The 15,421-nt window shown below is 42.5% G+C and overlaps 1 protein-coding gene across 5 annotated transcripts in view; it reads left to right on the top strand.

The window, feature by feature from the left end:
• NUP62 (nucleoporin 62) overlaps nucleotides 1-15,421 on the top strand; it is a 62,257-nt gene that overhangs the window by 24,932 nt on the left and 21,904 nt on the right. For all 5 annotated transcript variants that reach the window (XM_068135693.2, XM_068135695.2, XM_078768424.1 and 2 more), the window contains one exon: nucleotides 198-339. In XM_068135693.2, the coding sequence (XP_067991794.2) occupies nucleotides 198-339 (142 nt within the window). The remainder of the gene's footprint in view (nucleotides 1-197; nucleotides 340-15,421) is intronic.

The following is a 15,421-nucleotide window of genomic DNA, read 5'->3' as shown; positions in this document are numbered from 1 at the left end:
CAAAGCTAAAGTTTAAAAGACCCTTCCCATTTCCTTTTAACTGCCTGGGGAAGTGTGTTCTGTGAGCTCGGTTTATTTATTTATTTATTTTGATCCTCTATGAACCTTGATTTTTGTTTGAAAACAAAACATCATGTAAGCTCGCTTTCAAGTGGATGCACATGGATGATGTATTTGAACATCGTGTGGTGTTTAAGGGCGGCGAGCATGACTTATGGACAGCTCGAGGAAATCATCAACAAGTGGAGTCTGGAGCTTGAAGAGCAGGAGAAGCAGTTCTTGGTGCAAGCAACGCAAGTCAACGCATGGGACAGAGTAATGCATGAAAATGGGGATAAGGTGCGTGGCCTGACAGACTCGATAGGTCCGTGCAACTCGGAACAAGTAATGCGCTATTGTATCATGTGATGCACAGCAATTTGAAACTGAATGCATGGAAATTTTTTCTGTATTGCCATGAATTTGAGAGTTCGATTTCATTTGTCTTTGGTGAAACTTCATGCCACGTCCAAGTCATTTGTACTGTATTGCATTGTTTTACTTACATACCTCTGCCACCAAAGGTGGATAGAAGTTATGTTTTCACCCCTGTTTGGCTGTCTCTTTGTTTGTGAGCAGGATATCTCAAAAAGTTGTGGATGGATTTGGGCAAACTTTGTTGGACTGGTTGAGTGTGTGACAAGGACAAATTGATTAGATTTTGGTGAAGATCTGAATCTAGATCTGGATACGATAATTTTTGTAAGTGGTTCTTCACCATTGAGTGATCGGGTTAAAATGATATAGAGCACCCAATCTCCAAAAAGTAATTGACAAATTCGGTCTAATCTTGGTGGAGAGGTTAAGTGTGTGTGTGTGACGAGGAAGAATCGATTCAATTTTGGAGAAAATCCAAATACGGTAATTTTTTAAAGTGATTCTTCACCATTGAGAGATGGGGCCAAAAACGATATTTCGCAATGTATAGCATGAAATGTATCTCAAAAACATATGGACAGATTATGACAATACTAGGTGAATGAGTTGGTTAGGTGACAACAACAAGCTGATTAGGCCGTAATCTATGGCTTTCACAAATGCCTCAAAAGGGTTTTTGCACTACCCAATTGCAAACTATGTGGAAATGGTTGTTTCCCATACGTTTTGATGCACTGATTTCAAAAAATAACTTCCACAAGCGATATTCCCTCACGCAGAGGAGGTTTTCGACTTTTAAAGTATGTGGGTGGGGGGACACTAAATCGTCAAGTAAATGTGCTTTTGGCCAAGAAGAAACATATCTTTGCGATGACAGAGACATTTATTGCTGTCTGATAAAAAGTATTAACCGTAATAAAAGTATCACTTTTAGTACCGAGAAAATACAAATGTAATGAATTGCACCATCTGGTGAGAAATTTCATACTAATCATCTTCCTCACTGTCAGACAAAGTATCGGCTGCATCAGGGTTGTATTGCTCAGCCAAATTTTCAAGTGGTATTTTTGAAAATGTAATATATACATTTTATATTATAATAAACAAAAAATAATTTTTTATTATAATATATTATAAATAAAGGCTAACCCCCACTCTAGTGGGGAAAATGGCCTTAAAACGATCATTCATTCATTCATTTCAAGTTTTCAAGCCAACATCTCAAGTTAGTCCAGGGGCCAATACTGATATTTTAACAAATTGGTACCACCCAAGGTCAGCAAACAATTTTGGTATTTTTGTCTTCCTACATGTCTCTAGTTTATATTTTCGTATGATAACCCTGCCTATCTAGTAGCTTCATGATAGTTATCACTCTGTAAACAAACCCACCTCCATATAATCTGGAAGTTGAATTTTAGGGGAGAGGGGTAGCATTTTTGCTTATAACTTCAGTTCTACTGAACATATTGTTGCGGATATGGGACTTGGCCTCAATATCCGCTTGTAAATACTCCCCTATTTCCCCAATACTCCCCAACTATCCCCAATCCCCCATTCCCTAGTCCCATTGCCTGTAAATAACACTCTGTAGAACCGACCTTCCCCTTTTTCCCCCATTAAATGTCGTGCCCAGGTCCACCGCATCTCACGTAGACAACTTTCGGACATCTTGCTAGTTATTCTTAATCTATGTCAGTTAAGGACTCGTTTCCATTAATTCTGACTCTTCGTTGCACCAGAATGTGATCGTATGGCACCAGTAGTGAGTTTAGGACCTTCCCATACCTCCTCCCATCTTCTTCCCCAAACAACAACTACAACAACAACTACAACAGCAACTACAACAACTACAACAACTACAACAACGGCGCGCACGGGGAGTGTGCGTCCTCACTCCGGCTCGGTTAGCCGCCATTACCCATGTGCGCTCCGACGGGGTTACCACGAAGGGGCTCCCTGTCAGCCCCTCGTCAAGGGCGGAGCAGGTAACCCCCCCCGCACGCACCCAATGAGAAGCAACGGGCCGATTCCATCTGGGGCGGAGCTAACGAGCCGAGGGCGTGTCACTCCCCGCCGGATATACGCGGCCACGTACCGGACGTGACGTGAGATGCGCCCCTGACTGAAGAAGACAAGTCGCGACCTTCCAGCGCTGAGAGCGACCTCCCCGCATCATTGGACCGGACCGGGTCGATTTGTCCTTGAGCCAAGAGTGCACCTTGAGCCATCGATACCCGCTTTCCTTGCCATCAATCCCCGTGTGAGTCAGTTTTTGTCCTGTTTATCTGTCGTCTGTCAGGGAATAAGATAAGTGTGTCTAAGTGCCTGTCTTTCTATGCTGTCCCTCTTGTAGTTGTAATCTGACCTTCCGCCCTAATATAACCTCCTCCGGAGGTCTTGAGAACTGAACCCTTGGTGTCGTGTCATTTTAATCCCAGCCGTTGTGTCCTTTTCCTTCATTGATTTAGCGTAGCGCGACTCGGCAACGTTCGAGTATAATCGGGTAACTTGTGCGGACACGGCGGCCATTCCGCTCGGCCCACCCTAACATCAAAGTCGTGTCTGTAACAATATTTTGACAAATTATGATTCATTGTGAAGCTACATCATATATCTACACAACCGCGATCCAATTTACACCTTTAATTATCAGGTGACTTCCTCGGAGGTCAAAAGGTCATGTTTCATTTGCAAAATCGAAAATTTAGCGTGTTTTTGTTTTCAACTGATCTGATTACTATTTCGTGATATGTAGATGCTGAAATTATTTCACAATGTATATATAGGACGTTGTGGATGATTTTAATAACCTAGCATTCACAAAACTTCAACAATTAACTTTATATTAACCCTTTTTATGCAAGCATTGTTTCTTCGATTTCCGAAAAATTTCGTCATTGCCTGTAAACAAACCCACCCCCATATAAAATGACTGTATATATCATATATTATGACTTATAGACAATATTTTTGGAAAACCAATGAATATGTCTTCAATGTGTTTTATCATTCACATACCCGCAAGCATTGGTATAAAGTTACACATTTATAAGAACATAAGCAGATAAAACGATCAGAAAAGAAATAAATAAGTTTTATTATCTCTGTTTCAATAATGTACAAAAATATTCAAATTGTCTAATAAGCCATTGTACTTGTTGTGAACACCATCTAGGTAATGCTCATACATTATAGTCTTGTTATTTGAAGTGCGTTCAGACGACAAACAGTTTCTTTCATGTCATTGGGACAAACTTAGTCTGTGTCACAAGCGTCCACATCACTATCATTCAGCTCTATTTGTTCTAGTTCATTTGCTTGGTTGCTGCAGGTTTGCAGCTTACACATGTCTGCATTTCAGACCATTTCCAAGGCATGTGCAGATTGGTAATTTGCATGATCATACACATGAGCAGGATAGCAGGTCCAACACAGCCTCTGGTGCAGGTGTACCTCGCATCCACTCAATGGCCAGATCCCCATCATGAATCTTCCATCCATGAGCCATTGGATAAGGTACACTAGGATTGCACTCCAAACACCTCTGCCAGATTGCAGCCTGATAGTTTGCTCGTAAGGCATGCATGAAGAGACAATCTTCACAAGGGGAAAGCTGACTGGAGTCGACTTCTCCACGCCTTGCACAAAACAGCTGGTAGCAAAGCTTGTTGACTTGAGTTGTGTTTGTGGAAGGCAAATACATCCGACATGTTACTTCCTGAAGCTTTCCAAATAGTTCATCAGAGACCTCCCAGGACCTTCCCAACTCTCTGAATGTGTCTTGACAGGTCTTGTTAGTCTTCAGTTGTTTGAACATGGCCGACTTTCCATGCCCAGTGAAAGCACTGACTGTATCACAGCCCGTAAATGAGTGCATTCCAATCAGAGCATCACAGACATTATCTCCTAGTGCATGACTTAGCTTGCTGATGTCAGTGAACCTTGTGCGGTTCTTGGTGCCACATTTCTGGAACATGGGACATGGAATTCTCTTGCTGACTCCAATGGTTATAATCATTACATCTGTGTCCTCTGCTGTGACTACTATACCCTTGTAGCCTGATTCAGCTGCATGTAGAGCATGGAGTAGAAGACGGGTGTCTGCTTCTTCCTGGGTACTTGATAGCTCCGGAACCTCCTCCCGTCATTCCCTTGAGCTTGAAACAGACATCCTCACAGGTAACATACAGATCTTTGTCCTTGATCTTCTCAAGTTGACCTTTCCATTCTTCCACAAAGAACCTGATGAGGTGTGTTTTGTTTTTAGAGTGACACAAAAGCTTCCTCCACTGGTGTATATTGTGGCCAGGCCATTTGTGACAGCAAATACCAGATCACTGCCGAATGAAGTTACCAGGCATTGGACTCTTGGTGAAGGATTATCACAATTATTCTCACCAGTCAGCAGTGTCTCCAGGAATGTAGTAGCTGGTTCAGGAATAATGCATTTTTCTGTCAGGTGGCCATGTTTGGGGTGCATCTTGCTTCTTGATGCTGTTTCTTAACACCATGGCCGCTTTTGTGATGACATCCTCTTCTGTGACGGCTCTTTCTGTCTGGAGATCCTGTTTTAACTTGTGGGCTTGTTTGACAAGAGCTCCAATTGATATACTGTCTGGATAGACAAGAACCTTACCCTTTTCATCAGAGACAAAGTGGAGTGATCCAGTGAAAGTACTCCAACTTTCGGCGGATGTGTTTTTTGGTCGATGGCTTAATTTGTGCAATGCCAAAAGATTTCAGGGATTCTTCAAGCTTTGATGTGAGGTCCGTCAATGGAAAAACATCAGGATGTGGCCAAAGGTCATTCCTGATGTACATGATGAGCTGCTCATATGCTTGTTCCACCGCTTTCTCATACTCTTGTTCTTCAAGATCTTCACACAGTGGGCTGAGAGGGTGAAATATTGGAAATATCTCAATATCTTGGGTTAAAATAATCCCCTGATAGTGGTTGAGGGCTCGTTAGAAGCGTATTACTAAGCTTATTACAACGAGAAAAAATTTGTTTTAAAATTTTGATTTTGAGGGGTCTGGGCCCAAATTACCATATTTGGGCATTTCGGGCTCAAAACACATTTTCGGGTATATCTTGGCTTAAAAGAATCCCCTGATAGTGGTTGAGGGCTCGTTAGAAGCGTATTACTAAGCTTATTACAACGAGAAAAAATTTGTTTTTAAATTTTGATTTTGAGGGGTCTGGGCCCAAATTACCATATTTGGGCATTTCGGGCTCAAAACACATTTTCGGGTATATCTTGGCTTAAAAGAATCCCCTGATAGTGGTTGAGGGCTCGTTAGAAGCGTATTACTAAGCTTATTACAACGAGAAAAAATTTGTTTTTAAATTTTGATTTTGAGGGGTCTGGGCCCAAATTACCATATTTGGGCATTTCGGGCTCAAAACACATTTTCGGGTATATCTTGGCTTAAAAGAATCCCCTGATAGTGGTTGAGGGCTCGTTAGAAGCGTACTACTACGCTTATTACAACGAGAAAAAATTTGTTTTTAAATTTTGATTTTGAGGGGTCTGGGCCCAAATTACCATATTTGGGCATTTCGGGCTCAAAACACATTTTCGGGTATATCCTGGCTTAAAAGAATCCCCTGATAGTGATTGAGGGCTCGTTAGAAGCGTATTACTAAGCTTATTACAACGAGAAAAAATTTGTTTTTAAATTTTGATTTTGAGGGGTCTGGGCCCAAATTACCATATTTGGGCATTTCGGGCTCAAAACACATTTTCGGGTATATCTTGGCTTAAAAGAATCCCCTGATAGTGGTTGAGGGCTCGTTAGAAGCGTATTACTAAGCTTATTACAATGGGAAAAAATGTGTTTTTGATTTTTGAGGGGTCTGGGCCCAAATTACCATATTTGGGCATTTCGGGCTCAAAACACATTTTCGGGTATATCTTGGCTTAAAAGAATCCCCTGATAGTGGTTGAGGGCTCGTTAGAAGCGTATTACTAAGCTTATTACAACGAGAAAAAAATTTGTTTTTAAATTTTGATTTTGAGGGGTCTGGGCCCAAATTACCATATTTGGGCATTTCGGGCTCAAAACACATTTTCGGGTATATCCTGGCTTAAAAGAATCCCCTGATAGTGATTGAGGGCTCGTTAGAAGCGTATTACTAAGCTTATTACAACGAGAAAAAATTTGTTTTTAAATTTTGATTTTGAGGGGTCTGGGCCCAAATTACCATATTTGGGCATTTCGGGCTCAAAACACATTTTCGGGTATATCTTGGCTTAAAAGAATCCCCTGATAGTGGTTGAGGGCTCGTTAGAAGCGTATTACTAAGCTTATTACAATGGGAAAAAATGTGTTTTTGATTTTTGAGGGGTCTGGGCCCAAATTACCATATTTGGGCATTTCGGGCTCAAAACACATTTTCGGGTATATCTTGGCTTAAAAGAATCCCCTGATAGTGGTTGAGGGCTCGTTAGAAGCGTATTACTAAGCTTATTACAACGAGAAAAAAATTTGTTTTTAAATTTTGATTTTGAGGGGTCTGGGCCCAAATTACCATATTTGGGCATTTCGGGCTCAAAACACATTTTCGGGTATATCCTGGCTTAAAAGAATCCCCTGATAGTGATTGAGGGCTCGTTAGAAGCGTATTACTAAGCTTATTACAACGAGAAAAAATTTGTTTTTAAATTTTGATTTTGAGGGGTCTGGGCCCAAATTACCATATTTGGGCATTTCGGGCTCAAAACACATTTTCGGGTATATCTTGGCTTAAAAGAATCCCCTGATAGTGGTTGAGGGCTCGTTAGAAGCGTATTACTAAGCTTATTACAATGGGAAAAAATGTGTTTTTGATTTTTGAGGGGTCTGGGCCCAAATTACCATATTTGGGCATTTCGGGCTCAAAACACATTTTCGGGTATATCTTGGCTTAAAAGAATCCCCTGATAGTGGTTGAGGGCTCGTTAGAAGCGTATTACTAAGCTTATTACAACGAGAAAAAAATTTGTTTTTAAATTTTGATTTTGAGGGGTCTGGGCCCAAATTACCATATTTGGGCATTTCGGGCTCAAAACACATTTTCGGGTATATCCTGGCTTAAAAGAATCCCCTGATAGTGATTGAGGGCTCGTTAGAAGCGTATTACTAAGCTTATTACAACGAGAAAAAATTTGTTTTTAAATTTTGATTTTGAGGGGTCTGGGCCCAAATTACCATATTTGGGCATTTCGGGCTCAAAACACATTTTCGGGTATATCTTGGCTTAAAAGAATCCCCTGATAGTGGTTGAGGGCTCGTTAGAAGCGTATTACTAAGCTTATTACAATGGGAAAAAATGTGTTTTTGATTTTTGAGGGGTCTGGGCCCAAATTACCATATTTGGGCATTTCGGGCTCAAAACACATTTTCGGGTATATCTTGGCTTAAAAGAATCCCCTGATAGTGGTTGAGGGCTCGTTAGAAGCGTATTACTAAGCTTATTACAACGAGAAAAAAATTTGTTTTTAAATTTTGATTTTGAGGGGTCTGGGCCCAAATTACCATATTTGGGCATTTCGGGCTCAAAACACATTTTCGGGTATATCTTGGCTTAAAAGAATCCCCTGATAGTGGTTGAGGGCTCGTTAGAAGCGTATTACTAAGCTTATTACAACGAGAAAAAATTTGTTTTTAAATTTTCATTTTGAGGGGTCTGGGCCCAAATTACCATATTTGGGCATTTGGGCAAGATGAAAAGGGTTGATTTAGGGGTAAATCTGATTGCGTTTTTGGATTTCCCAGGTCAAAAAACTTCCCAGTGTGAAATTTTAGCCCTAGAACTTGATTCAAACTCAAATTATTCAAGAAAATGTTAAAATGGAAATAGACGCCCCGGAAACGGCTTGCAATAGATTTTCGAAAATTGACTTTTGTGTGAAATTCATTTTTTCTAATTGCCACAAGTCAGATTTCACAATATATGCATTTTCTAAGGCACTGAGACCTATATTTTCAGAAAATATACACTGGAGTAAATCTGGCTTGTGGCATTTTGAAATTTTTAGATATGCGGCAAATTTTGGGTGGAAAAAACATCGATTTTATGGGTAAATAATCAAAAATCGGCAAAAAATTTGACCGAAAACCTCAAATTTTTGGCACTTGAAGGCTGTACAGCCTAATATTTGATTAGATTCAGTGAACTTGGTACATTTATGGTTTAGTATGAAAGAATTAGGTTTAATGGGCATAATTTTGTCATTTTCTTAGCCTTTGACAGATTTATTGGCAAAATACAGTTTCCGCGAAACCATTGAGCTAAGGTTATCGCGAAATTGAAATATTGCCGATCTTCTAACGTTCACCATTTTTCTTGGAGTTGAGCTTTTGACTTACTTTTTTTTTTGTTAAACTGGATTTTTTTTCTAGTTTCTGAAGCACTCAGAGCCATTGATGCCTGATAAGAGTCCATTTTTGGTAATTTCCAGGCTCCAGCCCACTGTGCTTCACTCGTACTAAATGTGGCTGTAGTCTCTTCTTTTGTGTACAATCTATAGCAAGAGTTGTGGTATTGTCCCTCTGCTGCAACAAGGTCTTGACTCACTGCTGCAAGAACTTTTTCATCAAATTTCCTAGTAGCTGCTTCTCGAACTTTGGCATCAGCTCTCAACTCCAAACACTGTGTGAGGCGTTCTCGTGTACGTGTTCCTGGCAGGTATTTGCCTGAGCTCTTACAGAAGATACATAGCCTTTCATATACTCTTGAAGTACTTGGTGCATCTCTAGATGATTTTCTTGTACCAGTATCTTTAGCCTTAACATCAGCACCTTGGTTCTGGATACTACGGTTTGTGATGGCTTCAAGAAGCGTTTTGTCTTTAGTGAATACACTGCGACATTTGCGATGATACTGAATCTGTGGTACTTCTTTCTTCTAGGCCCCTGGCTATCTCCAAGAGTGGAGAGTGTTTTCTTATTTCTGCCGCTCTAAGCAGGGTTTTCCAGGATTCAAGACCTTGCAGCGTTGCTAGCTCCGAATCATCGTCAGTGCAATGAATGATGCAGCTCATTTTTGCACGTTTCTGCGGTGTAGGATCCTGGTCACAAGTTGGTAGATCCATTGAAGATATTTTAGTTCTTCACCAATCTACTGCATATATACACACACCTCTGCAAGGAAAGCAAGGCATAAGACATATTTCATTTAGCATTTACTAGTCACAATATTCTTTTAGTATCATAATGCTCTATTTAAAGCAGGTTTCACATTTGTACAGACAATGACAAAAATTTTCGGAAATCGAAGAAATAATGCTTGCATAAAAAGGGTTAACATAGGCTTAATTGTTGAAGTTTTGTGGAAATGAGAATTGTGTTTTTTATTGTTGTAAAAATATCACCCTCCTTCCTCCAGTTGTGTATAAAGGTCAAAGGGCGTCCCTTAGTTAGGTCATATACAATCGCGTTAGCCAATCATAGATTTCCTGCTTGTTGGTAGTTATTTCCTTATTCTGTGTATTAGGTTAAGGCTTTGTCTTCCATTAACTAATACTCCATTGCACCGAATTCAAATAGGTAGTATCCCCTTTCAATTTCCCCAGAACCTTCATGGGAATCCCCTTTTGTCAGCCGCATTACAAATTCCTCTGCGCGGTTTGCTGCAGTCCGCTGTTTCTTCGGGCTTGGGTTTTCGCCGCAGCTGCTGGGCGGTTTTCACCGCGACTCCATTAGCCACGAGGTGGGCTCGGAGAAGAGGGGGAAGGAGCCGCCGAATCCAGGGCGTTGGCCGCCCCTCATCATCAAGGGCGGAGCCAAAAGAGGCCGTGCGAGCCAACCGGCACTGCAGTAGCGACCCGGTAGGCGTGCCCAGAGAGCTCGCGGAAAGAGGTGGAGGCGCGATATAAAACGGGGGCGCATGCGTAAATGAGGGAGTTAAGCAGATGAGTTGAGTCCACCGCAGCTGAGTCCACCGCAGCTGAGTCCACCGCAGCTGAGCACCACGGTTGAGTTGAGCTTTGACGGCAGTTTCGACCCGCTGCTGCGAGGCAGCGCCGCCGTGCGGGCCAGATTGAGGAGGGTCGGCGGCCGCTCACCTCGAGCCTTGCCGTTTACACGGACCGGACCCGCATCCTTCCAGCTCTGTGGACCACTTGGACCTTCCCCTCCTTCCAGCCAATCGTTCCTGCCTTCATTTCCCCATTCGTGTGAGTTTGATTGTCGTCCGTTTTGTGTGTCTTGTCCTGGGGTATTAATTAAGACTGTAGGTAAGCTAGCGTTGCACTGTCTCCTTGATTCCTTCTGTCTTTATTTTATTATCCTTCCTCCACCTTGGTTTCTTTTGGTTGTAAATAGTAGTAATAAATTATAGTCGTATTTCAAACCCCTTTTTGTCTTCTTCTTCTTCTTAACATCCGTTGTCTTCGTCTTTTCCCCATTGAATACCTGTGGCACGATTTGGCCAACGTTTGAGAATCGGGTCTAGTCATTGTTAACAGTTCGTGCCACGGCTGCCATCCGCTCGGCAAATTACCATCTTATCCGCGGTCGCGAACGGGGCTGTGCACCGGCCTTTCCAGAGGTCACGTTGCAGCTTCAGGGACCACGTCGGTCAGTAACAAACGAGGGGACTAATCCCCCCTCAAAGGGGAACCATAGGCCGACGTTGGGTTCCGTAACAATATGTTATTTTAATCATCTACAATGTCTTATCTGTACATTATGAAATAATTTCAGCATCTACATATCACGAAATAGTAATCGGATCAGTTGAAAATGAAAACTCTTAATTTTCGATTTTGCAATTGAAACATGACCTTTTGACCTCTGAGGAAGTCACCTGATAACTAAGGATGAAAATATAATACAGTTGTGTAGATATATGATGTAGCTTCACAATGAATTATGATTTGTTAAAGTATGTTCAGAAGAACTGAAGTTATAAGGAAAAATGCTACCCCTCTCCCCTAAAATTCAACTTCCAGATTATATGGAGGTGGGTTTGTTCACAGAGTGATAACTATCATTAAGCTACTAGATAGGCAGGGTTATCATACCAAAATATAAACTAGAGACATGGAGAAAGACAAAAATACCAAAATTGTTTGCTGACCTTGTATGGTACCAAAATCTGTATTGGCCCCTGGACTAAGTGGTACCCATATTATTCAGGGTCTGGAGGTTAAGTTGAAAAAGGTAGATTTGGGGTATATTAATGGGGGTAGAAAAGATGAAGGTTTTGGATGGGGGAAGATAAGAGATGGTGGTGAACAGCTGTTCTAAAGACCTGGAGCGAGGAGAGGAATTGAAGAGAGTGTGGGAGTTTGTTTCAGAGGCGGGAGAAAAGGGGAATGAAAGAGTGAAGGTGAGCAGAGAGCCTAGATTTTGGCAGTTTAACCATAAGAGAGTTGCTGGCAGATCTTGTGCGACCTGGAGGAATATATGGGCGACAGAGCAGGGAGAGCTAGGCCAGAGAGGAGTCTGTAGAATACAGACCAACAACCTGCCTGCGGTGGTGAGCGAGTGAAAGGCCCTCAGAATCGGCTTCATCGTGGGACATACCAATGATTCTGAAAGCTTTGTTTTCAACAGTGTGAAGCCGCGCTAGGTGTGAGGCAGGAGCACCAGCCGAGAGGGGAGAGAAATATTCCATTGAGCTGTGGATGAAAGCTTTGTATGTGGTGAGACGCTCAGAAGTGCCCAGAAAGGACTTCACATGACAGAGGATGCCCAGTCGGGGACTGGCTTTGGAGACCAGCTTGGAAATGTGGTTATTCCAGGAAAGATCATGGCAGATAGTGAGACCCAAAAGCTTGAGTGACAGAACTTCTTCGAGAGGATTGTTGAGAAATTAGATGGGAGGCTTGTCCAGATGGTCGTTTCGGAGAGACATAGTGAGAGTGAGATTTGTCAGGATTGAAAGACATGTTCCACTTCTTTGACCAGTTTGTAATTTTATCCAGGTCTGCAGAAAGTGAAGAGGCTGCTGCCTGCTGATCTGAGGGATATGATATCGAGCTACAGAGGGTGGAGTCAGCAAAAAGATAGAGAGGATTTTCCATAGAGTCGGAGAGATCATTAATGAAGACCAGAAAAAGCACAGGGCCCAGGACACTGCCTTGAGAAACTCCAGCCTGGACAGGAAGGAGAGATGAGTGAATTCCATTCAGGGCCACATGTTGACTGCGACCGGTGAGGAAGTCCGCAAGCCATGCGTGGAGATTTCCAAGGATACAATAAGAGGAGAGTTTGGGGAGCAGGGCGAGGCACCAGACAATATCGAAGGCACATGATATGTCGAGGGAGACAGCAGAAGCAGTATGTCCAGAGTGGTGGCCTGTTCTGAATCCAAATTGATGATCTGAGATCAAGCCATTGGAGTAGAGTGATTTAATTGTCACTTTGTGATTGTGATTTGTGATTTAAAGTGATTAAATTGGAGTGATTTAATGTCAGAAGCGATGATGTTTGTTTGACCTTGCTGATGATTGGGCTGATTGGTCTGTAGTTACAAGGATCTGTTTTGAACAGATTTGACCAGATACCACCAGGATTTGGAGGAGGGAGATAAGTTTGAGAGTTAAGTCTTGCGATTAGAGAGATATTGTTTCTTGGCTCTCCTGAAGGTAGACACACTTGTTCCGAGCTTTGTGAATGAAACTGAGATTAGCTTCAGTTGGATTTGCCTTCCATGAGGCAAAGGCAATTTGTTTCAGTACAACTGTCTCACCACAAGATTCCTCCCATGGACGGGAGGAAGGGTGTGACAACTGAAGATGAGATGGGATAAATCTATGCATGAGAGAGAGAGCAAATTCTTTGGAAAAATTCCCAGGTTGAGTTGCTGTCAGAGACAGTAGAGATGAGAGACCAGTCCAGATGATTGATGGCTGCTTGAAGAACGAGCCAGTCAACCAGAGTGAAATAAATGCCAAACTCGTCGGCACTGAGGAGGCTCTCTGAGAACGGCCAGAGAGATGTTCACTTTAACAAGGAATTGATCAGATGAATCACTGGAGCAGAAGAACAGCAGACATTTGCCAGGAAGTTAGTTAAAACCAAGTCAAGAAGAGATGATGTACTGCTGACTGAGATCCTGGTCTGGAAATTGAGGATTGTGTTAGTCACAATGAGTCGCAGAAGTCCTTTGCTGAGGTATCATGGCAGGTGCGAGAGGTACCCACACCCAGCCAGCTGGAAAGTTTTGGTTGTAGTCAGGTTTGGGTTGTCGTGAAGTTTGGTCAAAATTGTGTGTGTTTTTGGAGAAGAGAGCAAATACCTATTTATTTATTTATTTGGAGGGGGGCAGGGGTGGGAGTCAAACCCCCCCCCCCCCCCCCCCCCGACCTCCATAGACCCTGATATTTTTATGGCATGAACAAACATTGATACATTACTAGTGATGAAGGTTGTGGTCAGGTTTCGTCGAAATCGCGTGTAGCTTCGGAGAGAGCAAATACCTATATTTTTTGTGAGGGGGGGGGGGGGGGGGTTGGGAGAGGGATGAACCCCCCCCCCCTTGTATGAGGTCAAAAACCTTAATGAGCGTAGATTTTGATGCAGTCAATACACATTCATTCGCCATCATATATGTAGCCTGTCTGTGGCCAAGTTTAATCAAAATCGTGTTTTTGGTTCAAGTGATCAATAATGACAAGTGTTTTCAGACTCCCTCACTCCCTCACTCATTCACTCATTCACTCATTCACTCACTCACTCACTCACTCGTTGACTGACTGACTGACTTACCTAGGGATACTGCTCGATTGCAGCTCACCATACTCACCATTGCAGCTCGATTGCAGTCCAGGTGAGCTAAAAATGATGCACACTGCTAAGGAATCCATCTTTTATTTGATCGATCAAAGTGAATCAAGTTCATATAGTACAGCAGATAGGTGAAAGTATTGTGCACTTAATGATAAAAGCATCAAATTTGGAACAGAGTTAGGCCATATCTAAAGGAAGATTTTTTAGCTATCGGGCCATCACAGAAATGTCATGTGGCAGCAGTGGCAGCCATGTTCCAAAATGGCTGCAATTTCCATGCATTTTCCACATATGTCTTGGATTGGGACATCTCTTCTCATTACAATTTTGATTTATTTGAACCATTTCACTTTTCTAAAGTTAGTAATGGTATTTTAAAACCAAGAAATGCTGTCTGGTGCACATCCATTTGGTGCCAATGTCACAGATCTGCTGTTTACTGATAAATAGTATGTAGGCGGATACTCAATACTCTGCTGTGATACTTAAGCTGCACATTCACAAAGTGCTGTATATGGAAGAGCTGCCTTAACACATTTACACAGCCCTTCTTACAGCCACATCTCAAGAGTTCCCGGCAGGCCTTTGATGCTTCTGGAAGTGTTGTCCAGCTTGCATCCCATTCCCCATTGTCGCCCTTGTTCCATCCCCATTCGCTTGGGCTTGGAAGCTGAGGAGCTACAATCATCATTTGGCCCCAGCAGTAACCAGCTTGGTATGCAGTCCTCCTTGTTGTTGGGCTAGCGGCTAGGGTGCCGGCTTAGGATCCTAGGATCCTGGGTTCAAATCCCGGTCGATCGCTGAATTAACGCCAGGGGGGTTGACTCAGCCTGTCATCCTTCCCAGGTCGGCTAATTGAGTCCCAGTTCACTGGTAATTCCCTGTTTGTCGTTAAAGGCGGCAAAAAGGGTTGGCGTCAGGAAGGGCATCCGGCTGTAAAACATTGCTTCAAAAAGAGGACCAAAAAACAACAACAACCACGGTTCCCGAAAAAGGCCAACCCCCGCCTTGCGGGGAAAAATGGCCTCTAAAGGTGGTTTTTTTTTTTTGGTTTTTTTTTTATGCAGTCCTCCTTGTGTGTTGGATTAATGCTGCCTTTGTTGGAGGAAGACCATCGAGTGCTCTACCCTTCTGAGAAAACAGCTGTTTGCAGGCCTGATTGACACATTGCTCACTACTAGTACGGTCATACAGCAAGATCACAAAGCACTCTAGTTGCTCCATTGAGTCATCTACAGACTCTGGTGTCGCACTCAATGTGCAAAATGCTGATGTCACC

The sequence above is a fragment of the Myxine glutinosa genome, chromosome 14, assembly GCF_964187855.1.
Source record: "Myxine glutinosa chromosome 14, kmMyxGlut1.1, whole genome shotgun sequence".
Lineage (NCBI taxonomy): Eukaryota > Metazoa > Chordata > Myxini > Myxiniformes > Myxinidae > Myxine > Myxine glutinosa.
The sequence above is the reverse complement of the archived record's forward strand: the minus strand, read 5'-3'. Positions and strand labels throughout refer to the sequence as shown.